Genomic DNA, 17,532 nt, shown 5'->3' with positions numbered 1-17,532 from the left:
TATTGGTATTCAATGATATACCTAGAGCATTTAATTAAGTTATAACAGTATTTCCAACCTTTGGTCATTTGGTGGAACATTAAGAAAAGAGTTTTGGCAAAAACTAATAATAACTGCAAGTTACTCAGTGAAAAGCATATATGAGAACTTTTATTAAAATATTTAATATTTTATTGAATAAAGAAACTATACAGATTAATAACTATTAAACAAAGTCTGTCCAATGTTTTTTATAGTGCGCAGTATGTAAAGAACTGACAAGTAAGTCACAGAACTGTGGTTGCCATTCTCGAGGAACCCTAACATACATACTTTATTTGGTATGGAAATAGAAGACCTGGGACCAGCGTAAGAAACAGATGAAATGCACTGTTACTTTTTTTTCTCTTTGCATTCCTACCCATTCTCAGATGAACATCCAAAGGGCATTGTGAAAGACTAGGGAAGAAGAGAAGAGCCACGGATTTGGGACTTTCCCATCAAAACAAGCAAGCTGAGAAAGCCAGATGTGGACATAATTATGGGAGAAGCTAGTCATAAATACAGCAAATTTGAAGTCACATTAAACTTTAATTTAAACTAATAATACATTCTTTGACAAAAGTAGAGGGAAAAGGATTACCAAGGAAACCCAACTGTAGCACTTTGTACAAGATCTTTTTCAGGAAAAAGTCTTTTATTTACCTTAAGCAAAGGCTTCAAAAGACAGAAGGTAAAATTTGTTACACATGCTGAATACCTGAATATTGTATGACTGTTCCTTACAGTTAACTCACCTGGGGAAAAAAAGCTTTGGAAGTCCATGAAAATACGTCCAAGTCCCTGACTCCTTGGCTAGCATTAAAGATACTCTGAGCAACAAAGTTTAAGAAAGAAAAATATCAACAAAGAAAGGGAACAGGATATTATCTACAGAAGATGCGTTCACAGTAACAACATTGTTCTGTACTCTAGGACCAGCACTGTGATATTATTTTACTAAAGGGAAACTGAAGCCACCTGAGTAAACCACACAGCAAAGAAAGACTGATAAATAAGTTTTTGTCAAAAGCTCTCCATGGATATAGTGTGTCATGCCATTTACTAAAATTAAGAGCCAGACATTGATTAAAGCTTGAGACAGTCAATCCAATGCAAGTAGGAAACCTTAAAACTCTTACATGACGACATATCTGTTCCAATACAAGCCAGATTTGTTTTATGACAGAAAATAGTCTGCTGTTTTATAAAGAAAATGTAAATAATATATATTTTTATAGTGCAACTATTATTATGAATATCAATGGCATGTAGTATCTGTGAGCATTTCCCTTTTATCAAGTACAAAAAAAAATCAAAAAGTTAAAAATCTAAGTCATTTTTTAAATTTCCCTTTCTTCTCTAGATGAGGAAAGATCATTCAGAAATGTTACTGAAAGCTGTTAACATATCTGTTAAGAAAAGCACAGAGAAAAACATAAAACTTGGATCTTTTCTCAAAAGACAGGCCTAGTTTTTTCTAGCACCAAGTGTTAGGAAATGCATAGAGCGTTTACATCTCTATATTAAAATCTAAAAATATTCTGTTAATCAACCAACTCACAGCAGCACGATCCCAGGAAAATCAGTATCTTCACAAAATCTCTTAATGAAAATTTAAGTAGTATACATTTTACATAAAAATACCATGCTATTGAATATATTTGATCTGAAATTAAAACTTTCCAGTGAGTAGTAATTATACAATTTTACTGCTTATGTAAATACTGTGATAAGTGGTTATTTGGGACAAAAAAAGAGGACACTCAAAATGTTAATAAAAGCTTTCATCATCCAAAACTTCGACACAAAAGAAACAACACAATTCCCAACCAATTATAAGCCATTTTAGATAATGACAATTTATTTAATATTCCTTAATTCTGTGTTTTCCTCATGTATTTATGTATGGAAAGATGTAGATACACACCCACATAAACACACATATATGCTAATTCAAAAATATACAACATATAACAGCTAGAAAAATGAGTTTCTAGTAATATGCCTATAAATAAATGCAAAACAAAACCAAAGCCAAAAACTAAACTCCTCTTTCATATTTAAAAATGAAGAGCAAATAGGGTCCTTTCTCTTTAGGTGATGTGGAAACATGATGCAAAGCATTTTAAAATGCTATTTTGCGGGGGGAAGATGTCCTTACTGGTTCATTCATGTATACCAAGAATTTTTGGACTATGTGCTCAATGGCTTTTCTCCTTCAAAGAAAACAGTGGTGCAGACCTTTTGACATAAAACAATATCGAGATTTTTTTTAGCATTTTGTTTTTTAGCATAAACTTTTCTATTTTAAAATCAATGTAAAAAGCATTGTGAAAAGCAAGGCAGATGAAGTTAGTGATATAAGAAGCAATGTGGTGACTGACAATCTTTGAAGCTTGTACCTCTCTTATTTCCATGTGCAAACTTAAGTGTTTTCTGAGTAAACAGTGGTATAACTGCTAACCATTGTGATAAACTGCCAATCATTACATTTTCATACAGGTTTATTATTTGTGGGTTCAAATTTGACATTTGTTTGCTTTTGTTCTCAATTTGTAGAAAATTCCAGTAAACACTGGTTTACTACTTTCAAAACATGGTATTCAAATAATATTACATTTATCAAATATCAAAAATGCACCAAACAGAAAGCTGGAATTTAAACATAAAATATACCTGCATGGTTTTCTTTAGAAAATTTAGGAAAGTTTGGTCTAAAGATATGAACATGCATGAAAGTACTAATTTCCCCGAAGTCTCAATTTCTTACTATTAAAATACATAAATTAGCTTTCACAGATTAATAGGAGTACCACTATGTGCGTGCATACACATATACATACACACCCCTACAATAATCTAAATCATTTTATACTCAACGACTGTATTACAGGCAAAAAAGTTCTATTAGGAAAATTAAAAATTAAAGCATACAAAAATCCTAACTAAATTAATGAGGGCCAAATTGCTGATAATCTTTCAAGGCACAGAAGATAAAATAAGTGAATAATATTCATTGTGAAAACACATGACCATACATGCCATTCATGCAGAAAAATGCTTAATAATCCTTTCATTGGTTCTAGATGAGCACATTGTTAAGAACTGCCATTTTTAAAGAGAAAAAGATAAAATGTCTCTGAAAAATTAAACACAGCTTACATGAAAACAATTAGTGTTATTTTAATTGTCTTAATTTCATTCTGTTAATGGTGCATTAAGTAAATACTTAGTATTTACTAAGGTTATGCACATATATACACCAATCTATTAACAAAAACAAGCAATTTGGCATATGTTAAAGCTGTGGCTACCAGGCATCATCAGAGAATGATGAGATGAAACCCATGAGAATGAAACTGGACATAAAATGTGAGAAACATTTGCTAATTTTACCAACGCTATCAGAGAGATTACCAAAAGATACTTCCCTTCATCTCTCTTCCATATCTTTGGGTCACTAAAATTTGGAGAAATCAATCTACTTTTGTATGTGAATATCAATCAGCTGATGCGGGAAGGAAGTGGTTTGTATAAATGCGTGGAGATGTTCAGACACACAAGCTGCTTCTTCAAGAATTCAGATAATCTGGGCATTATAAGGATAGAATAGAATACTTCCATCAGGGTGTCATTTACCTTCCTTGATATACATTCTACCACTCAACCTTCACAATGTTGGAAGACCTCATTTTTGACAAAGTATCCAAAGAACTGGGTCTATAAGTTTTAAATCACTAATATCTCCTATTCTAGAACTTGTTTTCCAAAAATGTAAGTTCTATTCTAGGCAGTCAAATGTGTTCCATATCAGGTATATAATTGATTCTCCCTCTTTTCTTACTTATATTTTCCTCAATGTGTGAAACATTCTATTAGCTTCCAATTCTTTAGGATTTTAATTAAAAAGTCAACATTTTATGCCTCATGCCTTCTCAGATTGACCTATGTTACCTTCAACATGTCTCACAGTGCTCAACCTCACTCAACCATTAAGGTTATGAATATTCACACTTACTTAATTTGGGAGTTCTACATAAAGTGGTATAATTTTTATAGCCATATTTACTTTATCCTTTTGTGACCATATATATCCTTATCTCTCTACTACCTCCTACTTGTGACTGTGAGAGAGTAGCAATCTGCTGACACTAGAAAAATTAGGAATGATAAAATACATAGCATCACAAGGAAATTAAATGAGAAGCAGTAGCATCTAGGTGATAGGAATTATTCTGAACAGCACAATCATATCGACTGCCAAGAATTAAGTACAGTATTTAACAAATGTTGAAAGCCAATGGTGAGCAAAATATGATATTTAATACTTTGGAAGAAAAGAATATGAGTGAGAAGGGATTCTTAATGAGTCCTTACCCTGAAGGAGCTTAATAAGAGAAGTCAGAGGTATACACATACAAATGGGTTGAAGGAAAGAACAACAAACTTAAACATTATGGGTGAGAAGTGGAGCTCTTCTACTTTGACATGAGAAAAGAGAGGGAAACCTAATCTCCCCAGTACGTATGTGATTCACACCCCCAATTCTCTGCTACACCAGCCCTTATCAACTAGTATTCAGTTCTCAAACACAGCAGGCCTCCAGAACTTTGGACATTTGATTCTCTGTCTAGAAATTCCTTCACTTTTTCCTGGCAATCTTTCTTCAAGACGTTTTTCCTCCTCACATAGCACCTCCTAGGTGAAGTTATTCTGTAACATCACAATGCAACTGGATTAGCTGAATGTGTTAAGTCTGTCACATTATACAGTGAGTACTCCAAGAGCAGGAACTGTATTCTCTCTTATTGATTTCATATCCCTCCCCTCCCCCTCTTCACTCAATGCCTACTTCCCACCTTAGTATTTGGTGCATTAATAAGGGGTCAATAGTCCTTACATAAACAACTAATAAATTAATAACTACAGCATTACTGGGAAGTACAGAGAAGACAAATGTCAACAAATTTTTTAGTCTGGTCAAGTAGGAAAATTTAGTAAAAAAAGCTAGGAAAAAAGAGGAAGGGAAAGCATTCTAGACAAACGAAACAACATAAACAAAGACTCCAAGAGGTAAAATTGAACAGTGTGTTCTTAGGGCACAGAGTTCTTCTTTCGGTTCTTTTTCTTAAAGGGCACCAACGTTCTAACAGAACAGCAGCACTTCACATAAAAGGTTCTGCAGTCTTCATTTTTATCCCTGTTCTTACCACTGATCAAAAAATATTTAAAACGACAGTCATATATAATATGGAAGTCAATGTTATTTAATGTCTGCACTGGAGCATTACGAAAGTGCTAAGACAGAATGAAAGTCACATTTGCACTAAGTGAGGCTGCCATCAATTCTTAGCAAAGTACTGAAGCATTGTTAGGCACGCCAACAGTTAGCTACTGTACCTGTCCACAATGACAACACGAGTACAGAGCCTGTCATGGAGGTCAAAACCACAAACCACGAGATTATGACCTGAGTTGAAGACAAATACCTAACTGACTGAGCCACCCAGGCACCCCTAAAGCTCATTCTAAATAGGGTTATTTATTTTTTAAATAGTTCATCAAATATTGGTCAGTGTTCAAATTTCTAACCCTAACCCCACCAACCCCAACAGTTTGTGTCAGGATTCAGATAAGGTACACACGTTGCTGTGAATGCAACACTATTTTAACTAGAAAAGATTGAAGAGGTAGATGTAAAGATTGCAGAGACAACTTTTTGGTACTTTTTGTATCTTTTTAGGTTAGTGGCAGCACCCATCTATGGTTATTTCTAATATTACTTTTTTTATCTGTGTTCTCTCTCATAACTGAGTACTGTTTTATAATTATTAGCCATAATTATAGTTGATTTATTCATAAATGGACCGAAGGAGAAAGAAGAGTAGGTGCAAAGTGAATGTGTTTTTCTCAGCAGTAAATGTAGTAAGAGATGCAAATGAAGAGGTAGAAAGGTACATTTATTTAGCCTACTTGTTCCCTGAGAGGACGAGATGGAATCCTTATTCCCTCCATCCCCTATCCACTTTTGGCCGTGCGGAATAATCTATTCCTTATGTGAGGGGGCCCGCCCCCATCCCTACGGACAAAAACTGTTCTCAACCATTCCAGGCTGACTGGGTGGGTCCTCATCTAACACTTGCACCGAAGCGACTTTATACCAGGTCTGTTCGGAGCCCTACGCCAGTTACTTTTATCCCCTCTGTCATTTTTGGTGACCACATAAAATATAAACTATCATCTAAACTACCATCTACCTGTTCTGGTATTTTTATACTAAATCTGCTCTATGCTTCTCTCAGAACCAGTACCAAACTATTGCATTTGTCTGATGACTTTATACTGTATCTAAGAGGACCCCTTCATCAGTGGTAAAAAAAAAAACCCACACACACAAAAACACCTCACTTCCATTTTCAACCTTGCCGGTCACAGGGCTGCCATCACCTGTGTCTTTGGTTTGATGTGGATGATCGCCCACCTGCTGAGCCTCTTAGTTCTTAGCCCAAGGCAGTCAGAATGACTTCAGCTCCCACTCTAATTCAGCTACCTGCTCCTGGCAACATTAACAGGCTGTATCATTCAGTAAAATGCTCTAACTATGAACTCAAATTCAAATATTATACTTTATCACACCAACTGCCTATCCTTCTAGCTCTTTAAGTAGACTGCACTCCTATATCGTTAACAGGATCTTCTTATGCCTCCAAGTCCCTTGGACCCTCCACTTGTCCTTTCACGTTTCTAATTGAGACTGGATTCCCATAGTTGGTGACCTCAAGTCCTCTTTCATCAGCATCTAAAATCTTGTCCCTAATTTTCTGTCACAGCAGCCCAAAATTCCAGCTAGCGCTATAATCTACTTTCTTGGCACTTCTGATTCTGGACACTTAGGGCTATAGGTGAGGAAGGGCATTCAGAATGGATACGTCCAGTGGTCTCACTGGGTCCTTAGGGCCCACAAATCCCAAAACAAGTAGTGTCTCCTCAGATCATCAGTTTCTCTTAAACACTATTCTAAACCTTGATTGCATTTCTAAACCCACTAACTTAATTCATTTGTTTCAATCTCAACTGATGCGTTTCCTGTCTTCCATTTTATAAAAATCATGCTCTTCTTCAACCTCTTCCTTTTCTCCCTCGATCCCTAAAAACTAACCTACTGCCATACATATCCCCTCTCCTCCCTCACAAAACAAGTCTCCAAATGTGCCCTTAATTCCATTTCTCCTCCTTATCTACATCTGTATTTCCCCCTTTTTACCGGCATCTTTCTTTTAATGTATAAGAATCTCAAATCACTACCATCCTTAAAATTAAGGAACTATAAAACCTCAGCCTTATCAATGATACCAGGCATTCTGAGTCATTTACATTAAAATAGAACTCATGTCATTCTTCAACATAAAGAAAGGCTAGAAAATACCACAAGTCACATCATTTTACTGTCTATCTTCACTATTCTGTCCCCAAATTTTTTCACATAAGTCAGTGACAACCTCTTTCACATTCCAGTGAAAACCCACCAGAAAGTATTTGTACAGTTCACCCATTTAGCTTTCTCACCTTTGTTACTGCCCTTCTCTCTGACCTCAACAAGAATGCCTTCTACAAATAATCTCTTGAATGGAATTTAGGAGCATCAAATAACAGAATACCACTGTTCCAAAATGAAACTATGGATTTAAAACTTCAACACATAGCACTTCTTGCTACTCCTTTCTCCTTTTGTTTAGTCTCGTTTCATCTGTGTGAATATCTTTCTCTTCTAAAAGCATCTCCTCAAGTAAGCAAACAAAGGAATTAAGAAGAAAGTTTTGGAGTGGGGGAGGTGGTAAAGATAATTTAATATAATGCCTTATCAGGGATTGAAAATACAAAACATCTGGGGCACCTGGGTGGCTCAGTCGGTTGAGCATCCGACTTTGGCTCAGGTCATGATCTCACAGTCTGTGGGTTGAGCCCGCATTGGGCTCTGTGCTGACAGTACAGGGCCTGTAGCCTGCTTCAGATTCTGTGTCTCCCTCTCTTTCTGACCCTCCCCTGCTCACTCTCTGTCTCTCAAAATAAAATAAAGACATTAAAAAAAAAAAAAAAAGGAAAATACAAAAAGTCTAAACTAATCAAAAATTTAAAAATAAACTGTCAATAAAACAACAAAATGGTTATTAAGTTATCTCATTTAAAATATAAATTTCATAATCCTGAGGAATATTTGGTTCTGTTAATGGAAAATGGTTTCTTGCCATTTATGGCTACCTTTTTAGCCACAGATAATAAAGAATTATTATTTCTCTTCCATACTAGTTCCTCTTTCCAGAGGGTCACAACCCTTTTCATTTTTATTTTTAAAAATTTATTTTCAAGTGATCTCTACACCCTACGTGGGCCTCAAATGCACAACCGAGATCAAGAATTGCATGCTCTACTGACTGAGCCAGCCAGGCACCCCAAAATCCTTTTCATTTTTAACTATAGATGCAAATCTGAGGAAAATTAAAGAATACCTGGTTTACTTATTCAAAAGTTTATATTTTAATTACATATTTGTTATTGTTTAGCTTAACTTCAGTAAAACAGTACTCTAACATTCTCTAAACTTTATCACATATTATTAGTAAAAAATACACAGAAATATATCTCTCCCTACTGTACTATTACAAAACATGTATAAAAGATTATAAAGTATGAGATCAATAAATAGAAATAGAAGTTCAATTATTTTGTTCCTCAACGAATCATCTTCTATAACTGTCCCTTTGGACAGAGCACATTACTCTGGACTATCAAAGAGGAAAACAAACAATATATTGAATTATTTGGTATAATAAGCTAACTTTACATGTGGATTTTTAAAAAAATTCAACTGTTTAAAATACTATGGTTTTTTAAAAATAAAATGTTACCTGCACTATTTATGAACAGTGTCATATGAAGTACATGCATCTGATAGTGATGAAAAGAAGAAAAATCATATATTTCTCTTTAATTGTAAACAGAGCTATAAGTTACTATATTTATGGCAATTTGGGGACACTGGTGCTATGTACTCTACTGCTTTTGTTAGGGGTTCAATAAATTCTCTGACATTAGGATTTAGCTTCTATTTCTAGTCGGAACACTATTAACACCACAAGGAAACTAAATCTCCTTCTCATTTTTACACAATAGTATTATAAGCCAAGAAAGAAAAGATTCAAACTTAGACAAAACACAGGGAACTAACTACAAAATGTCAACATACAACAGAAATACGTTATACATCTTTTTGAATGTCCAGTAATACTGAGTTCACAACTTTTAGTTTGGAATTCATCCCAAACAGCAGTGTGAATAAAAAAGGGAAAAAACACACAACGACTCTCCTTCCCTACACCTTTGAAAGGAATTCCAAAGGTCTACTTTTAATTTACTACTTTCTGCCTGTGGTGGATCATAATAAGCCTTGCCAAACTCCACCTTCATTACACAGAAGCTCTTATGAATTCAAGCACTTACAAAGTAAAAGTTATTTAGTTGTGGTTTACCTCAGAACTGAAAAGCCTTAATTAAAGAAAGCCCTTGTAGTGAGGATAGAGTGGACCTATTATGCTTTTTAAAACCACACTTACGTCAACAGGGACCAGAAGACTCTTGCCAAGGTGTTGATTAAAGGACAGGCACCAGGCTTCAGTGTAACCATTCATGTTAGGAACATACTTCTTTATTGTCTCATCATTCAGTCTCAGCCACACACCATCATCGTTGTGGATCTACAAGACATAAGCAACAACAACAAGCCATGCCCGCCTGTAAGTCCTGGGAGGCTCGCAAGGGCTACCGGGCTACACAGCAGGCCAACAATGGTGGACATGAAGATTAAGCATCTAGTTTTTGCAGGAGGTGAGCAAAAGAGAAATGTTAAGGAGAAAGCAGCACAGAATGCCAAGCAGTGCAGTAATTCACATGCTGAGACAGTAAAAACAATGTCCCTCAGGAGTAAAAGTGCAAAGAAATCACACTTTAAGATAGCTTAAATATAAAATGTTTGTTTCTCTAAAGAACATAAGTTCTTTCCTCCCCTCAATTTAGATTTTGATAATCATAAGTTTCTTGGTTGTATTACTAGAAAACTACGCTGTCCAAAGTTAAAGCAATACGATGAGCACATTTAAAAACAAACAACACTTGAAATATTTAAGAAAAACTGTACCCATTTTCAGTGAGTACTTGTACAGGTTCTACTTGTTAACTGAGTTATTTTCATGTTAAAAATATAGTTTTAGTTACTTTGTTGATAAAAAAATAAAATGTTTGAAACTCAATGAACACATCTTCCACAACTAAACACTAACCAAACCAATTAAAACACAGTGACAGAAGTAGTAACATTATTATGCAAACAATGCAAAGACTTTCTGTCCAGAACTTATTACCAACCATTTCTTTACAAGTTACCTCATCAGTGAAAGTGATAGTCCCATTGACCTTTACTATGCCTATCTGCTCGCTCTGGAGGGAAGGGTGGCTACGGATTCGGAGTCCTGCACTGTCCTTGGCCACAAATTTTCGAACCTGAGAAAGGCAAAAACAGACACTTGAGGTGGAAAAATCACAGAACACAGATTTTTTAAAAATGTTTTTATTTATTTTTGACAGAGAGCAAGACAGAATGTGAACAGGGGAAGGACAGAGAGAAAGGGCTACACAGAGCGGAAGCAGGCTGTCAGCACAGAGCCCGATGTGGGGCTCGAACTCACAAACCAAGAGATCATGACCTGAGCTGAAGCTGAACGCTTAACTGACTGAGCCCCCCAGATGCCCCTAGAATAGAGATCTTAGAAGTGGTAAGAAAACTAAACAGATTTGAAAGTATTATAATTCAGAGAAAGTTCCCAAAATTATTTTAGTTTCTTCCTCTGTGCAAATAACACTGGCTTATTTATAACAACAGAATTTTATAAGTATTAAAACATGCATATTTGTAATTTCCTTTCTAAACGGTGAAGACATATGATTAAAAGAAGAGCCATATTTTTCCTTTCAGAAAGGTATGATACAAATTCTTTTCCTAGTATTTCCTTTTTAATAAGGAGTTTACCAAAATCCCTTTATTTTTTTTCTCTTAACAGTATAGGATACTTTCCTTGCAAAGTTTATGCACTTATTTTCAGTAAAATTTTTGTTAAGTGTACACTTTCAATAATTGAAAATATACAGGGCCTATAAATTACTATGGCATTATATAAAGAAGCCTAAAAGTACAGGTTCTATAATTTAAAAATGATTAGAATTATCAAAAAATCCTCTTCAAATTTATTTAGGGATATTTAAAATTCAAAAACTGAAATCAATTAAAATATTAGGTGTCTGATGACTACCTTGAAGCATTAATGAAGAAAATTAATAAATCAATCCCTGACTGATTCTGGTTCTGATATTATTTTATTCTAACCTTATTTGGCTGAGGCTCAGTCTTTGGTTTGACCAGCTGAGTTCCTGGTGGTATCATCCCTTTTGGGGGGTCTTTTACTTTAACTTCTAGGCCAGCATCTGTAAGAATAGAGAGAGAATTGTAACACTTGTGAATACAAGGGAGAGAGGGTCCTTAAACTTAACCTTGTGCACATTCACAGACTATTATTTTTATCATTTTTAAGCTTATATATTTATTATTATTGACAGAGAGAGAGAGCACATGCAAGGGAAGCACAGAGAGAGAGAGAGAGAGAGAGAGAGAGAGAGAGAGAGAGGGGGAGAGGGAGAGGGAGGGACAGAATCCGAGGCAGGCTCAAGGCTCTGAGCTGTCAGCACAGAGCCTGACATGGGGCTCGAACCCACAATGATGAGATCAAGACCTGAGCTGAAGTCAAACATTCAACTGACTGAGCCACCGAGGTGCCCCTAGACTATTTTTGTTTATTTATTTTGAGAGAGAGCGAGAGAGAGCGAGAGTACGTGCGCGCAGGGGAGGGGCAGAGAGACAATCCCAAGCAGGCTCCATACCGTCAGCACAGAACCTGACAAGGTGCTTGATCTTAAGAACTGGTCTTAAAAACCATGAGATCATAACCTGAGCTGAAATCAAGAGTTGGATGCTCAAGTGACTGAGCTAGCCAGCTGTCCCCACAGTCAATTTAAACAAATAAAACAAACACCTAAATTATCTTTTATAGGTGATTGATACTTAAAAGCTAAAAAGACAAAACAAGAGCTAAGAAACAGACTCTTAACTATAGAGATGACACTGACGGTTACCAGAGGGGAGGTGGGCATGGGGACTGGTTAAATGCGTGACGAGGACTCAGGCATACATCCATTGTGATGAGCACAGATGCTGTACGGTAGTGCTGAGTCACCATACTGTACACCTGAACCTAGTATTATACTGTATGTTAACTAACTGGAATTCAAATAAAAACTTAAGAAAAAATCAACAACACAAAAACAGGTGTTGGTAAGGATGAGAAGAAAAAGGGAACTGTCCTACACTGCTGGTAGAAATGCAAACTGGTGCAACCAGTCCAGAAAACAGTACGAAGCTTCCTCAAAAAATTAAAAATAGAACTATCCTACAATCCAGCAATTACACTACTAGGTACTTACCCAAAAGAATACAAAAATTCTAATTCAAAGGGATATAGGCACCCCAATGGTTACAGCAGCATTATCTACAATAGCCAAATTATGGAAATGGGCCAAGTGTCCATCAATTGATCAACTGATGAATGGAAAAAGAAGAGATGGTGTATATATATATATATATATACACCACACAGACACACACACACACACACACTGGAGTATTATTACTCAGCTATGAAACAGAATGAAATCTTGCCATCTGCAACAACATGGATGGAGCTAGAGTATTATGGAAAGTAAAATAAGTCAAAGACAAATACCATATGATTTCAATCATATGTGGAATTTAAGAAGCAAATGAGCAAAGTGAAAAAAGAGAGAAAGAAGCAAACTAAGAAAGAAACTCTTAACGACAGAAAACAAACTGAAGGCTCCCAGAGCGAAGGTGGGTAGAATGGGTTAAACAGGTGATGGGGATTAAGGAGTGCACTGCATGTTGTATAGATACAGGACGCCTGAAGCTAATATTACACTGTGTTAGTTAATAAAACTTAAAACAAACAAACAAAAAAGGAAACATTTGAAAAGGGGTCTTAACATCCCAAATGAGGATCTCAGAGGTTCAAGGAAAAGAGAAGGGACTCCTACTATTCTCTATCTGGAACATATGAAATGATATTGAAAAAAAGAAAAGAAGGAACCCTTGTGAGATTAAATGTTATCTTACAACATCAGACCACTGCACCAGATCACCGCATCAAGTTACAACATCGGGACCCCTCATCATCTACACCAACCACCATTCTGACCGCCAGCAGCACAGCATGGTGGTTAAGGCTGGGGTTCTCATGTTACACTGTCTTGCTTGTTCCCATATCTGCTGCTACCCATCTGACTTTCTGTGCCTCAGTGTTTTCGTCTATAAAGCGAGAATGAAAACAGCACCTCTCTCAGAGCTATTTTAAGAATGAACGCGTTTAAAATATAAGGTGTGCATAAAGCATTGCTAGACATACATTAAATGCTTGATAAATACTAGCTTTTAATATCACTGTTATTCTAATGAATTATTATCTGTCCTTGCTTATGGTCAAGCAGGTCCCAGCCCACTGACAGTTTGGTTACCCTGGGAGAGCGCGGAGTTTGTAAGGTAGGAAAGAAAATGGATGATGCTAAGTAAATAGGAATCTTTTTCTTCAGTTTCACTTGAAAAAACAAATATAAGTGGATTTTTCTTATGGACTGTGTATCAGCTTTCTTCACCTCACTACTAGTAAAGATGAAGCTATTCTTGACTACTTCCACTTTTGACTTCCTGTAATTTTTACCTCTCATGTGTCACTACTTATATTCTACTTCATCTGATTCTGTTTGCCTATTCTATCTTGCAATCATCAGTAAGTTATTAAGCCTCAACAGAGATGGTCTTACCTAGAACAATGTTTTGCTTAGAACCAACTACAGTTTGCTGAACTAAAGGCTTCATGGATATATTGAAATAAAGAAGAGTGCAGCAAAGACTGAGGATAAAGGTGTCTGGAACAGTACAGGTGAATCTGATATATCTGATTCTATATAGTTACATTGGTACATATTCTACAGTTATATCAACATAAAGTACCTCTTTACCTTCACTGTACAAACTACTTAAACCAGAGCTCCTCAAAGGGTCTTCTGGTGGAATGTTAATCAGTAATTTTGTTTATCTCTATCTTGACTCCCTCTTCCTTACATGTCAAGGGTCTCAGGAAAAGGGTTAAATAAAGTTAGACAAGATTCTTAATTTCAGGGCACTTTGGAATCCCTGTTAATGTGGATTATAGGTGAATTGTATGAATGTCTAAGAGTTTTAGGTTTTCTAAATCTACCTCATCACAGAAACTCTTTTTCTTTTTTTAAATTTATTTTTGAGAAAGAGAGAGAGTGTGTATGTGGGAGAGCAAGTAGGGTAGGGGCAGAGAGAGAGAGAAACAGAGAGAAAGGGAGAGAGAATCCCAAGCAGGCTCCACACTGCCAGCATGCAGCCTGATACACAGCTTGAACTCACAAACCGTGAGATCATGACCTAAGTCAAAGTCTGAGGCTTAACCGACTGAACCACCTAGGAGCCTCAGAAGCCCTTTTTCTTGAAAAATACCAGGCAAGAGTATTAAAAGGAATTCACATTAATAAACATTTATTAGAGCTTTCTTATTCTGCTGTTGTCCTATTATACAAAGAGTTTAATAATGAAGAAAAGTAAAAGATTAATGCCAAAAGGAAAAGCAATATACTTTTCAAAATTAGTGGTGGATACAGAAAATTTATTCATTCAACAAGTATTTATTGGGCAGCCATTATGTGCTAGGCACTGGCTAGATTGAGAGATACAAGGAGAAATGAGGTGGTTTCTGCTCTAAGCCACAAAAGGAAGACAGCCAGCCCATGAGGGGGAGGTGAGGTATTCACACAGTTATAAATCCTGCAACACAAAGATCATACCTGACCAGTCACATAGAGAATGGAGGGAAGGAGTCATACCGTAAATTATTACAAATTTTTGAGATGTTATCAATGTACTAATTACGTACTTGTAAAGGAGGAGATGAAGCCCCAAACAAGTAATGAAAACTGTCCATATCTGTGCTACAATGAGAAAATTAGAACAGAAAGACAATTTTGTCTAGTTGTTTGCACTAAGTAACCATAACTTAAAAAACATACCGATTTCAATGCCATCAATGGTCACATGAATAGTGTAGAGTCCAATAGCCCCTGGGGTCCAATTTGCACAGTAAGTGCCATCGTTATTGACACGGATCAGCATATTCTCACTGGGTCTGAAAAGAAGTAAGATGGATATTGGAAATTTTACTCTTGGTTAAACAGCTAACAACATCATTAAGATAATTTCTAACTGTGTTATTTACAGTGAATGGCAATGCTATTGCCCTGTGATAGTATATTTTCCTACCCTCCAAAATGACTGAATTTCATTTTTCTTTCTCCTCAAGCCTCCATCATCCTTCTTCCTTACTCTCAGATGATCATGACCTCATCATTTTTCCAGTGAGAAAACAGAAGCAATTAGATACAACCCCAAAGTTGCAGTCAGAGTAATAAACCTATTAACAGACTAATAAACCTATTTCTACTTCTCTACTTTCTCCCCTGTTATAAAGCAAGAAGCTCCCTGGTCTTGCTCAAAGCCACCCCTTCACTTGTGCTGTGACTTCATTCCATCAACACTTCCATGCTATAATTACCTTTCTCTCTGTCATGCATCATCAATTTCTCCCTCTATCCTGAATCATTTCTATTTCCATCTCATTTCTGTACAAACTTCAGAATCTCCCATCTTAAACACTCCCTTAAACATCCCTTGATACAAGGGACCTAATAAGGTCTCATGTCTTTTCCCATTTATATCGAACTCATCTACAGAACTGTCTACAATCACCCTCTCCATTTCCTCATTTCCAGTTCTGTTCACAACTTATCCTAATTAGGCCTTTGTTCCCAACCCTTCATTGCAACTACTCATGTCAGTCATCAATGACTTCAAATTCAATGGTCATTTTTTTTTTAATCCTCAGCAATCTCTTAGTCACGTTTGATAGCTGTCATCCCCTATTTCCTGAAATATATTCTTCGTACTTCTGCAATATTTTCCTCACTGGCCACTGTTTCCTAGTGTTTTGCTGTCTCTCTTTCTTCTGACCACACCTTAACTTATGGAATGTCCAAGGATTTGGGTCTGGTTCTTTTTTCTTTCAACAGCATCTCTAGTTGATCATTCATCCATTCCTCAGCTTTAAATACCATCTCTATATAGATGATTCCAAATTAATATGTTCCGCAGGCTAAAGTCGAACAGCTCCCATACTGCTGTACATTCTATACCACTGCTGAAGCTAAAGAAATCTACACTCACTCTGGAGCTTCTCTTTCACTTCCTATTTTCTTTCTGGCAGCAAGGCTACTGGCTTCATCTTCTAAGTATATCACAAATCCATTCACTCTTCATTTTCACTTCTAACTCCCACCCACCCCTAGTCCAAGCCACCAAACAGTGTCCAACTCATCTCTCTGCTCCCACTCCTGCTCCCCTACAATTCATTCTCCAAAGAGTAGCCAGAATGACCTTTCTAAAACTATAAATCACAGCATCTCACTCACTCTCCTGCTTAAAACCCACCCAATTAATCTGCACAGAAGAAAGTTCAAACTCTTTAACACAGCCTACCAGGCCCTATAACAAGGCCATCATCTAGCTCTCTGACCTCATCATCAACCATTTTTCTTCTTGCCCACTATTCTCCTGCTCCATTCTCCTTCTGTTCCTCAAATGCATCTAGCTCTGTCCACCCTAGATTTTCTCTCCCTAGAATGAACTTCCTCCAAATCTTAACATGGCCAACCACCATCCAGCTCTGCAATCAAAAACCACCTAATCAAACAGGCCTCTCCTGTCACCCAATACTTCGGTGGCCTGTCCCAACCCCATTACTCTCCATCAAATCACCTTACTTGTTATTCCTATTTTGTTTGCTTATTTATAGTTTCTTTCTCCACAGGAATGTAAATGTCACAAGAACCAGTACCTTGTCTATGTTGTTCATAAAAGTATCCCAGAGCCTGTATCAGTGCTTTTCACGAAGCAGATGCTTAACTGCTTAACTGAATAAATATTCCACTGACTTACACAGGAGGCTATTTTAATTAGGTTTAAAATGTCAAATGTATATGGAAACCTACTTATTGGAAAATGTCAAGTTTCTTCTTACTTAGCAGGTAGTAAATCTATACAGCTCATATTAATTATAAAAATCACATGCTTTCACTATATGGACATTTTGTTAAGTAAAATTAAGCCAAACACAGAATGTTTCTTCCCTTTTTTAGACCAAGATATGTTCTCAAAACTTGTCTATTTTTATAGAAAACTTTGTAGATTGTGTATTAAAA

General features: G+C 36.3%; 1 protein-coding gene across 15 annotated transcripts in view; it reads right to left on the bottom strand.

Annotated features, from left to right (window-relative positions):
- Positions 1-17,532, bottom strand: part of MYCBP2 (MYC binding protein 2) — a 267,757-nt gene that overhangs the window by 74,982 nt on the left and 175,243 nt on the right. For 11 of the 15 annotated variants that reach the window (XM_029936570.1, XM_029936573.1, XM_029936574.1 and 8 more), the window contains 5 exons: positions 15,289-15,404; positions 11,456-11,553; positions 10,459-10,575; positions 9,633-9,773; positions 777-851 (listed from right to left, as the gene is read on the bottom strand). In XM_029936570.1, the coding sequence (XP_029792430.1) occupies positions 777-851; positions 9,633-9,773; positions 10,459-10,575; positions 11,456-11,553; positions 15,289-15,404 (547 nt within the window). The remainder of the gene's footprint in view (positions 1-776; positions 852-9,632; positions 9,774-10,458; positions 10,576-11,455; positions 11,554-15,288; positions 15,405-17,532) is intronic. The other 4 variants (XM_029936576.1, XM_029936580.1, XM_029936584.1 and 1 more) reach the window with 1 other exon arrangement.

The sequence above is a fragment of the Suricata suricatta genome, chromosome 4, assembly GCF_006229205.1.
Source record: "Suricata suricatta isolate VVHF042 chromosome 4, meerkat_22Aug2017_6uvM2_HiC, whole genome shotgun sequence".
NCBI lineage: Eukaryota > Metazoa > Chordata > Mammalia > Carnivora > Herpestidae > Suricata > Suricata suricatta.
This window is presented reverse-complemented; position numbering and strand designations above follow the sequence as displayed.